Raw genomic sequence first — 11,932 nt, forward strand, 5'->3', positions numbered from 1 at the left:
AACACAAGCAATCGTCATCAGGTGTGAAATCCACAGCAAGCACATTTGAAGAGAAAAAAAAGCTTTAAATAAAAAAATAAAACCTCCTGTTTTATTGCCATAACAGGGTAAAACCAATTTTATTTTACACCGCACCAGGTACTAACTTCAGGCTGAGTCGACCTAAGGGAGGCCCAGGACCGGTTCAGATAATCGCCACTGGTGTTGGCCGTGAGCGAGAATCGAACCCGCGTAGCCAGGTTCATCTGCTTATATGTCTGTCTATATGTCTCTGGCTCTGTGTTTTATCTCTCTCTCAAATTTAGCATTCTCAGGAAGAACGTAATCAACCAGGTAGGGTGTTGACTGTTATGTTATCCGACTCTCTGTTGTAGCCGCAGGTTTGTCGACCCCTGATCTGGCTCTCCTGCACCACAGTGCTGCCAACATGCGCATGGAACATCCAATATAATCTCTATATACCACGCCACGGAGGCGAGGGAGCTGTCGCGTGTGCTTATCGTACGCGCGCGTGTGCCGGGCTCGTGTAAAGTGTTGCCTGCCGAGGGCTGAACGCTGATTTAATTCGCACTCCCGTGCCAAGATTTTCCTCCCTGCAACCCGCGCCTGTGATCCCCCCCCCCCGAACCACCCGCCCACCCGCCCCCACCCACCCTACCACCTCCCGCACACTCAAGACACACAGAGGCAAGCGGGCGTATTTAAGGAGCAACATCAAGGGTCGCTCAAGACACCCCCTCCCACACCGAATCAAAAAAGCAGAAGCAATGATCTCGGCGTCATACGTGGAGGTGGGTTGGAAGGGGACGCCACTCACTCACTCGCTCGTCCAGACAGAGGCATAGTCCCAGCGTCGGCTTTCTTGGGTTTGCTGGAGGCAAGTGCCGTGCAGTTCGAAAGCCAGGACACGAACACACGAGCGCACACCGTGAGAGTAAATAAACACGCCGACAATACAGTCGCTCGCTCTAAGGGAGCCTCAGCTCGGAGAGTTTTTGCGCACACGGTTCAGACAGATAGCGATGGTGTCCCGGTACAGCCCCGTGGTCTTCTTCATCACGAGCCTCTGCAGCTGCGCTTCCCAGCCGGGCTGGAGAGCGGCTGACGGTGCGGCGACGACGTCCCTCGATCAGCAGCAACGCCTGAGCCACGACGAGTCTCTTGTGAGCCACCTCTCCAGGGTGAGCCACGCGGTCACCTCGATCGCCACCACCATCGGCACCAGCACCAGCATCAGCAGCAGCAGCGACATCGGCAGCAGAAGCGGCAGCAGCACCTTGCGTGGAGGCGCGGATCGCAGCGGCGGGGAGGCGAAGGAGCTGCGTGTCGGGTCTATACGGCGCTGGAGGAGGGCGATGGAGCTTGCGGGAGCAGGTGGGCGAGGGAGCGAGGGAGGGAGCTGGGTCTGCGTGAACATTCAATCGGAAGCGGTGGCTCTGCTCGCGCAGATAACGTTAACGATGAGTTCATTGACAAAGTAGATCATCGACAGATTTTACGGGGGGTTTGTTGTTGTTACTTGCACACGGTTGCGTTCACGTTGTGCGTTTGGGACTTCTCGCAGGAGGCAGGGTTTGGCGTTATTCCTTTTGGCGGTGCGGTGGGTGGGAGGGGGCTGGCATCTGGATGAAAGTGTTTAATCGGCCTTCATGCCCAAGAGGAGAGCGAGATAACGGGAATTCTCAGTTACACACGTGGTAGGCTTTCTCGACCAATATTATCCATAATAGAGGTGGGTTATTTGGGTTAGATCGCGTAAATATCAATGTGTCGTTAAACCCGCCACCACCCGACACAGCCAATTAGTAAGGTTTGTCACGTAAACAAAACATGCCAATTCCTTATTAGTACAGCACAACGGTGTGTTGGAGAGTACACCCACATAGTAAATGGTGTTGGTTTACTCTCCAACACACCGGTGTGCTGAACTCGTAACAAATTGGCAGGTTATATTTAAGTGACAAGACCTTAATCATTGTCTGTGTCGTGTGGTGGTGTGTTTAGCGAAGCATTCATATTTACGCGATCTAACAAAAAAAAACGTAGCGTGTTTGTTTTACACTCCTGTAGTTCGAGCTTCCATGGAATTTAAATATGCCGCTTCTAATATAATAATTCACCTACTTCGCGATGAATATAGCCTGCGGCTAATTCACTTGGAACGCAGCCGGTCTCATCAGATCTTGGAAGCGAAGCAAGGCTGAATCTGGATAGTGTTTGGATGGCAGACCGGACCGAGCCAGCTCAAATGATGCCCTGCCAGGGACCAGGGTTAGATCAACACACGGGTTTTCATATGTAACGCTTGAAGTGGAATACTATTACACTCTGAAAAATCCTTTGGGTGATTTGGCAATTTAAAGTCATGGCATCCCTACGTGTATTCATACAGTTGTGTGCAGATCAAATTGAATACTTTGGTTGATTTTAACTTTGATTTGGCTCTATAAATCGTATAAATAACCAATGGAGTTTGTGGCATCGGGCATTGGTGGTGGTAAAAGGTCACGGGAGGTAACTCAATACCCAGAAAAGGGCCTCAAAACTATAACAGCCCCAGGGTTGCCACCTAATCCACAGACCAAACCGGACATATTTTTTCGTCATGGTGATTCGTATGTCTGTATGTGTGTTGAACTTCTTTCGTACCGTACGTAGCCAACCGTGCCAATCGGAGGTGCGAGGGAAGGACAACAAACTAAATACAAAAATCAGTTCTAAAGAAATTATTTTCAATTTCGATTCTAAGTGCATAGCTCCAGTGGCTTTCTAATATCGGAAAGAGAGAACGTTCCAGACGGTTGCAGAATCGCATCTGAGAGCGCGCGATGCAGTGGCCGTCTTTGTTCGATGGTTAGCCAAAAGGCCTTGCTGCAAGGATGACCGGAGTTTTGCGTAATGATGGTTCATGAACCTTGACAGACTGCGCTGCGCTCTACCATAATGAAAATTCAATGCAGTACCACCAGATCCCGGCACAGGTCAATTCCTGCCACCCAGACGGAGGTGCCAATTTTCTGGCACGGCTTGCAACCCTTCCTCGGGGCTCCCGTCAAACTCTCCGCACCTCCGATGACCACCGCCGGCTACGTGCGGTGCGAAAGGACTTTAACACACACACACCTAGTCCCTGCCTCGTCACCTCTCTGGAAAGCAACCTCCCCCTCCACCTCTGCCAACCCTCGATTCACGCGGCTGTCGAACGCGTGGGGAATGCGGCGCGGTCACCGTCCACCTCGTGCGAATCAACCAGGTCCGGAGGCCGGGCGGACGGAGCTGGGGAACCTGCGGGTGCTCGTGGCTTCTCTGGCCCAGGAGAACCTGCGAATGGGCCAGGAGCAGCGCAGGAACACGGCGGCGCTGCTGCGGCTGCGCGAGGCCTCCGACAAGCAGCTGGCGACCATCGCCGAAACGAGGTCAGGCTCGCGGTGGCGGCGTCGCCGTCACCTCGATTTTGAGGCCGAAACGAGGAGGAACTTGGCTTCTTTCGGTAAAGTCACGTAGGTAAAAAATAAATAAGCAAATGATAAAATAAATTTAAAATAAAAATAATAAAAATAAAATAACAAGTATAAATAATTAATTGCAAATAATTAAAGCGAAAAAACCCACAATAACATTTTTCAAAAGGGACTACTTTCACAATGCTGGCTGATCGCCCGGCGAAGGTGGCGGTCATCGCCAGCGTAAACGTCACGGGTACTCAAATTAGTAAATGTTTGCTGGTTTACTCTGCAGCACACAGGCGGTGCGCTGAAGTCGTCACTGATTGTTGGCACGTTTTGTTTACGTGACAAACCTTAATCATTGGCTGTAGTACGGATTTGTTTTGGGTGAAATCGCTTAAATATATAAATGTGTCATTAAACCCGCCACGCCAATTGGCCAATTGCCCGTGTCGGGTGGTGACGGGTTTAACGACACATTTATATTGATAAAACCTTTATTGCGGACCGACCAGGTGACGTGGCCCCGTCGACTCCGTCGATGGACTGGCTCGCCGGCTCCGGCTGTGTTGCGTTGTCGAGGAGCTGCACGTCTTCTGCTCTCTCTCTGTCTCTCTGTCTCTGTGTGTGTGTGCTCGTCACGAGGAGTGAACGATCCGTCGGTGCTCTGCCGACGGGAAAGAAGGGACTGGCTTTTACACCATTGGAACCTCACTTGCCAGTAAAAAATATGATACATTTTTTTTTAACCCTTTTATCTGGCAACAAAACTGACGCTTTTTTTTACAAGGAGTCAAGTTTGCATAGACCACAATACCTGCAGTCATAATGCAAACAAAAAGGTGTCAGTTTTGTTGTCAGATAAAAGGGTAAAAAAACAATTATCAAGGGATTGCTTGTGACCGTGCGCTACGAACCCGACGACCCGAGTTCGATAGCCGCTCGCGCGGCCAACAACACCGGTGGCGATTATCCGAACCGGTCTTGGGCCTCCCCTAGGTTGACTCAGCCTCAAATGAGTGGCTCTGAGGTTTTGCTGGAAAATAACAATGATCATGATGATATTTGTAAGGCGCCGGATTTTTGCGGACAAGTCAACAACTCAGAGGGGCGGAGCCAAGCTCAGGGCTGCTCAAGAGTCGTGAGACCCAACACAGATCGAGAGAGGCCCTTCGATGTCTCTTGAAAGTCACGAGTGCAGTTGATGTTCTGGATGTGCAAGGGATAGAGAATTCCACACCGAGGGGGGAGGGGCGACAGCAGAGATACCGACGTGAGGCTGTCACAGCGTTGTGTAGTGTATAGTGTAGTGTATAGTAGTGTAGTGTATAGTGTAGTGTATAGTGTAGTGTATAGTGAAGTGTATAGTAGTGTAGTATATAGTAGTGTAGTGCATAGTGTAGTGTATAGTGTAGTGTATAGTAGTGTAGTGTATAGTAGTACAGTGTATAGTAGTGTAGTGTATAGTAGTGTAGTGTATAGTGTAGTATATAGTAGTGTAGTGCATAGTGTAGTGTATAGTGTAGTATATAGTAGTGTAGTATATAGTGTAGTGTATAGTGTAGTGTATAGTGTAGTATATAGTGTAGTATATAGTGTAGTGTATAGTGTAGTGTATAGTAGTGTAGTGCATAGTGTAGTGTATAGTGTAGTATATAGTGTAGTGTATTGTAGTGTATAGTGTAGTGTATAGTAGTGTAGTGTATAGTGTAGTGTATAGTAGTGTATAGTAGTGTAGTGTATAGTGTAGTGTATAGTAGTGTATAGTAGTGTAGTGTATAGTGTAGTGTATAGTAGTGTAGTGTATAGTGTAGTGTATAGTAGTGTAGTGTATAGTGTAGTGTATAGTAGTGTAGTGTATAGTAGTGCAGTGTATAGTAGTGTAGTATATAGTAGTGTAGTGTATAGTGTAGTGTATAGTAGTGTAGTGTATAGTGTAGTATATAGTAGTGTAGTGTATAGTGTAGTGTATAGTAGTGTAGTGTATAGTGTAGTATATAGTAGTGTAGTGTATAGAAGTGTAGTGTATAGTGTAGTGTATAGTGTAGTGTATAGTAGTGTAGTGTATAGTGTAGTGTATAGTAGTGTAGTGTATAGAATTGTAGTGTATAATGTAGTGTATAGTGTAGTGTATCGTGACGTGAGGCTGTAACAGTTGGAGACCTTGGTGTCCTAAGCAAATATCGAGTGACGTTGCATGGGGTCCTACCGTGCTCCCCACCGTCAACAAACCACGCTGGCCAACAACCCCCACGGACCCCCACGGCATGCGGAGGCTCTCATCCAGCAGTGCATTGACAAAGGCCTATAGATTGAGAGCACTATCCCTTAGGTGCTGACAAAATGAATATCACAAATAAAAAAATTAAACTGCTTTTTGTGTTCAGTTAGTCATCCTTCCCCCACTTCCCCGCACCTCCGATCAGCAAGGTTGGCTACGTACGGTGCGAAAGAATTTCAACGTGCATGCAAAAACAAGTGAACAATGGTCGGCCGTCGGCCAAACGTGGGCCCTTTGCCAAGGGGATCGTGAGAGAGGCGAGCGCCGTCCAAAATGTACTCAGGCGTTGTTGACGTTTTGGGCTGTCTCTCCTCGCGTGCACAAAACAAACGGCTCACCTTGGCCGAGCACAGACTCTCCGCTATGTGCTGCGTAATGGAATGGCTATTTAATAGCCGTGTCACATCTGTGCTTTGCATCTGCTGTGGTGCCACCCCCCCACCCACCCCTTCTTTTCCCTCCCCACGCTGAAGAAGTCTGTGGCAAAAGTAATCGCTGTCACGTTCTGCAGGAAGCACATGCAAGCTCTGGAGCTGAGGCTCAAGACAATGACGGGCGCAGAAAACAAAGGGAACGTCTCGACTGCGGACGAGGGGGCCCAGCAGTTGTCCGCGATTGCGCACAGACTCGAAGGTGCGACGGGGCCGCTACCTTGCGCGGCGCATCACCAGGGGGATTCGACGCCGGTTAGATCTGCGCGATGCAGCAGTTTTTTTAAACGACGGCGAGAAGGAAGCCGCTGGGGCCGTGCGCTTTTTAAATCCTTTATATTAAGTTCACTTGCTTGCTTGCGCGCTTACGACCATGCAAATCTTTCGGTAGTTTTTTAACCCACTTCCCGTGATCCAATCGAGCTGACATTTTGCACACAGACTCGTTGTGCGTGACAATTTGTTTTCGTGAAAAATTTTCCTCCCAAAATGTTCCACTTTTTAGGTATTTGTTTATTTATTTAATTACCAATTGCTTAATGGTGGCAGACAATCATCTGACCCATAGGTGGCAGCCATCTCAAGCCAGAGGACGAGAGGACTCTAGCCGCCACGCATATAAAGGATTTATAGTGAAAAACTTTGTTTTTACGGGTTAATTTTTTAAAATCTCGATTGAAGACTCATTTGTTTAGAATCGATTTTTGTGTTCGGTTTGTGGTACCGCCGTCCCCGCCCGACGCATCTCCGATAAGCACGGTTGGCTGCTCACGGTGCGAAAGAAGTTCAACGTGACGTTTCTGTCCACTCAGCGGTGTGAATGGGTAGTTCGTAGGTGGGCAGGTCCCCTTTGTGGTGGGGTAAAGAGTGAGTATTCATTTTGGGCTGACAAAGGGCTGTAAATTTATATTATCTGGGCTTGACCATTGCTCCTATTTGGAGGTGACAAAGACCACGATGTGGTTGACCGCTTTGTTGCAGAAATGCACGGTTCTAAATCAGCGGCTGCCCTGGATAATGCTGCGGGTTGTGTTGACCGTGAAGGTCCGGGGTGTTACGCACAAGTCCAGGCCGTCGTGGCCCAGATTTGCCACGTTTGAAAAATTACCCGCAAAATTACTCCATTGGGATTGCACGTAGCATTAATCACACACACACCCCCTAGTAAAAACTTGGCAGGACCCTCCTGAGAAAAAGAGTCATGAGATTCGGTGAGGCTTCCGTGGGTAAACAAGCGGTTATGATAATAAAAACAAACAACAATGATATTATTGTTTTTATTTCTGGAATGCGCAGTTCGTGCGCGCCGGGAGGTAACGTGCTCAGTCTTCTTCTTGGTTCTTTCGGTAAAGTCACGTAGAAGGGAAGTAATAAAATTATAAAAAAAAAAAAATTCTCACGACTTTTCGGCCACAACGCAAGCAGCCGTCCTGCTTGCGTTGTGGCCGAAACGTCGTGAGAATTATTTTATTATGTTTTATTTTTATTATTTCATTACTGCCCTTCTACGTGACTTTACCGAAAGAACCAAGAAGATAAATCCCTGCAGTCACGAAAGCTTTAAATCGAAATTTAACGTGCTGAGAATTTACTCGAAACATCTGCGGTGCTCTCTGGCATACAATTTGTCTGGTTTTCTTTTTATTTTCGTGACCGGTGGCGGCCGCCAGCGCTGCCCCTGCGCTGTCAGTGGGGGCGCAAGTTCGGCATGTACTGCTTCGAGCTCCTCAAGCAGAGGAGGAGCTTCGCGGACGCGGCGCAGTTCTGCGCCAACCGGCGCGGCGCCCTCGCCATGGTCAAGGACCCCGCGACGCAGCGCTTCCTGAGCGGGTGAGGACGGGGTCACGCACCTAGGGAGGGGGGTGGGGGGCAGATTTTTGTGACGATGTGTGACGAGGGCAGGGGGGGGGGGTGAGAAATGTGACGTCACGTCAAAATGCGCAGCTTTAAATCAATATAAAATTGTTGTAACAACACTAATTGTTATAACAACACTCCTACAACATCAGGGTGCAGCGCCACGTTAATACGCACTACAATGACAATCGTTTAAAGCGATTTGAAGCATGTTTTATTTTCAAAATGGAAATATGGTGGGGGGGGGGGCAGAGCTTCGTGACGTCATATTTGAGGGGGGGGTCTGACTTTTTGTGACGCCGTGTGACGAGGGAGGGGGGGGTCCAAAATCGTCCCCCAGGGCGGCGACTCAGAACGTCACCGATTACAGATTCACACCCGGGCAGCTTGCATTCGTCATCGGAACGGGAACGGGTTCATTTTGACTGTAAAAATCCGATGAATTTTTAAGGTCTTTTTTTACAGAAGTCCAGTAGGAGCACGGGGTCAGAAAGTTACAACAGTGTGGAGTTTTTGTTTGCCCACTGTCAACGCAGTGACGGTAAATAATTAGCTTCACATTGGGCGCTGGCAGTCAAGCCGGAATTCACGTTGAGATTTTCTCGACTTGCTGCGAACCTCGGGATGACGCTCACTGTTTAACCTGAAACACTCACCAGACACTCCTCACCAGATACTCACCACTCACACGTTTCGTGTGTCGTTAAGGCTCCAAATTGGAAGTAAATGGACGCCAATTTTAAAGGCTTCAGAGGGTGCACTTTCAAGGAGTGCAATGTGAATGCTGATTCTATCGCCACCCGCGATAACGATGACTGTTGATGATTACGATGACAACGACGACGCTGCTGATGATGACAATGACTGCGATCCGCACCACGGCCGATCGCGTTGACGACGATGATGATGTGCGTCAGGGTAGCGATATGTTAACTACCTCGCCTGGTATACAGGGGGTCGTCGGTTCGATCCCGACCCTGACGCTTGTTGTATATTTGGAGTTTGCGCGTCTCTCTCCCCGTGGTGGCGTGGATTTTTCTCCGGGTCCTCTGGCTTTACCTCCACTTTTAAAATCAACGCGCGTTCAGAGTATTTGGCTGGCGTCAATTTCCACGCGATAAGCCACTTCGTTGAGCTATCGTTAGTGATAGCCACGTCGCTCTTGTCTAGCACAGTGAGCCTTACCTGGTAAAATAAAATAAAAAAATTCGAGTTTAGATTATTACAAAATTACGCCGATGGCTATCGCTGCTGCAGGTACATCAAGCAAACACAGGACACGTCCTACTGGATCGGGCTCAGCGACAAGGCGGCGGAGGGCGCCTTCGCGTGGGTCGACGGCTCTCCGCTGCAGGGCGCCTGGCGCAACTTCTACGCCGGCGAGCCCGCGGGCGAGACCCCCAACGAGGACTGCGTGCACATCACCACCTCGAAATACAAGCACCGCTGGAACGACCTCGACTGTCGCGTTATGCTGCCATTCATCTGCCAGTACTAGAGGGCCCCCCACCCGTGCGACGGTCCACAGTTCTGGCCGGGGGGGGGGGGGGGGGCTGCGGCCGGGCCACCGTGACCTGGGTAGCATAGACACCACATGCTTGGGCGGTGACCGGCAGCTGAGTAAGCCGTCGAGAGTGCGGCCGGCGCAACTGCACCGCGAGCCCGGAGGAGCCCGCGTGGCCGGATTGCGGTGAGTCGGGGAGGGGGAAGGAGGGATTGGACAGGAGGGCTCCCCCGTTTTTATTCCTTGCCACGAGGCCCATGGCATCCACGCTCCGCCACTGCTAACCCAGCGTTAGGAATCTGTCCCCCCGAAGCCTGCTGCCGATGATGTCTGAAGCGAGTGGGTTGGTCGTTTTCCACTAAGAGCCAAGGCAGGTTCGTAATGCTTTCCGCCGTTAGGGAATATATTTACGATGGTTACGTTGTACCGTTGAAAGATACATATACTACCTACAGCGGTACAGGACGTAGGGGACAAGCGCAGTGAATGGGCACCGGCTCGAGCCAGGTTTGGCATCCAGAGGTGACTGCTGGCTGACACCACACGAGCTCATGCCGCCTCCTCTTTGCTGACGTTGACACACTGCACAGGAGCATGCATTTCATGCCGAGTTGATCTAAGAGAGTCCGAGACCAAGTTCAGTTTTTTTTTATTGTTTACGCGACACGTGTTGCTCATCAGGAGGCAGGGATCAAACCCTGAAACGAACAGCGATCGTAGCAAACCGCACAAAGCAAATCTTCAACAGCGCTTCCTCCACCGACACACACCGCCCTGCGTCGTGATGCGGGCGCGCTGGGGCAGGCTGTCGGCAGAACACAAATTTAATTTCGTATCCACTTTCATTCCCTTTGTGTGCGCGTGCGTGTGGGCCCTCTGACAAAAGACACATTGTGACATTTTACAAGCCACGCACAATTTCCTTTCTCTGATTTCGCCACGCGCAGTATCCTTCGGAGTGCCATTTCGAATTGACGCGATTGTAAACACGTCCCCTGGCTTTCCTGGATGGACTACAGACACTTCAAGAAGTTTATTTTGTCCCAGGGTACCTCTGCAGGGAGGGATCGGTGGTTTGAGTGGTCTTTAGCCACGCAACTTGGCTAAGTTTATACCGGTTATTCACCGGCTCTTTGGGTGATATATTGGTGACGCGATGCATCTGTGCATCATCGTGATCTCTGTTAATTTCGAGAGAAATTTGTACTTTTTTTAAAATTTCGTGTTCACGTAACGCATTCAAGTAAAGAATCATAAAACGTGGGTTGATGATTCTTGGTTTAGGGGCCACTTTGTAGCGATATTTTCTTTTGTTGCTGAACGATGTCACAGCAGTGGCAGATTATGTGCGCAGTTGTAACGTTGTGGAAATTAACGCAGGGGTTTGTAAATGCTTTTGTAGCAGTTGAGTGAAGTGCGTATGTGTTTCTAATTCGTCCACAATTGTTAAAATGCAGTTAAATGTAAACGCTATATAAATTAACATTGATGTTGTTGTAAGACTAATATTAAAAGGCATTGCTGAACTGCTAGATTTAAACATTTACCCATTTGTATAATGTCAAATAAATTCTTGTTGCTCTTACGTTTTGCATTTTGCAGTGATTTCCTCTGGGTTATAGCCTTGGATAGACAAAATGGGAACAAAACACAAAGAGCAATTGTCCTAACCAGATATCGGATAAGCAAAAAACAGATTAATCAGACTCAGTGGAAACTTCCTGCCAAAGGAAAGCATGATCTCATTTCACTCCATTGTAAGGTTGCGAAAGGGTGGAGCAAGTGTCACAGTGGTTTGTGCACTGCGCTTAGATTACAGTTGTGATTTCTTAGCCCATCTGTGGAGAAGTTCAAAGTTCATTTATTAGGTATAGCCCTGTGAGCCATTCGGCTCTTGAATGATATCTCAACCGGTCGTGGACTCTCCCTTCATGCAATTCGCGCTGACTGCCATGGTGAAGTGAGGTCAAACGACCACCGTGACTGATACAGCATGGAGAGGCCTTCATCCAGCGGTGGATCGGCAAAGGGGCATGTGGAGTTGTGTTATTTGCATCGTGAGTAAGGGAAAAAGGCTGCATTTATTCTGAAAGCTCGACTGCTGGTGAGACGGCAGGATGGAACTGATCTAGAGTTCGCCTGCTTAAACAAATGCTGCTGGAAAGCTAGAGTGTCTATCGGACCTCCAAGGTTTGTTTTATTTCTATTTTACCAGGTAAGGCCCACTGAGCTTCAGAGCTTTATTTTCGGAAGCGACCTGGCCGCAAATGATAGTTCAACGAAGTGGTTTGTCACGTGGGAATTTAGTGGCCGTCCATCAATGACGTCACGCACCTAGGTGGGGGGTCAGACATTTGTGACGATGTGTGACGAGAAATGTGACGTCACATCAAAATGCGCAACTTTAAATACA

At 49.0% G+C, this 11,932-nt stretch overlaps 1 protein-coding gene across 1 annotated transcript; it reads left to right on the plus strand.

Moving 5' to 3' along the window:
* Window positions 1-725: 725 nt before the first annotated feature.
* Window positions 726-11,060, plus strand: LOC133345270 (C-type lectin domain family 4 member F-like). Its single transcript, XM_061555884.1, has 5 exons — window positions 726-1,374; window positions 3,254-3,416; window positions 6,239-6,360; window positions 7,829-7,988; window positions 9,273-11,060. The coding sequence occupies exons 1-5, from the start codon at window positions 1,023-1,025 to the stop codon at window positions 9,511-9,513; spliced, it is 1,038 nt and encodes a 345-aa protein (XP_061411868.1). The 5' UTR covers window positions 726-1,022; the 3' UTR covers window positions 9,514-11,060.
* Window positions 11,061-11,932: the final 872 nt, after the last annotated feature.

This window comes from Lethenteron reissneri, chromosome 21 (assembly GCF_015708825.2).
Source record: "Lethenteron reissneri isolate LAM-NWPU_2019-01 chromosome 21, ASM1570882v1, whole genome shotgun sequence".
NCBI classification, from domain to species: domain Eukaryota; kingdom Metazoa; phylum Chordata; class Hyperoartia; order Petromyzontiformes; family Petromyzontidae; genus Lethenteron; species Lethenteron reissneri.

What these genes read in the sequence shown, in the direction of transcription:
- LOC133345270 (XM_061555884.1), top strand. Translation starts at nt 1,023, where the DNA reads ATGGTGTCCCGGTACAGCCCCGTGGTCTTCTTCATCACGAGCCTCTGC. An exon ending in GCGACCATCGCCGAAACGAG is followed by an intron (nt 3,417 to 6,238) that starts GTCAGGCTCGCG and finishes CACGTTCTGCAG; the next exon opens with GAAGCACATGCAAGCTCTGG. An exon ending in ACGCAGCGCTTCCTGAGCGG is followed by an intron (nt 7,989 to 9,272) that starts GTGAGGACGGGG and finishes TCGCTGCTGCAG; the next exon opens with GTACATCAAGCAAACACAGG.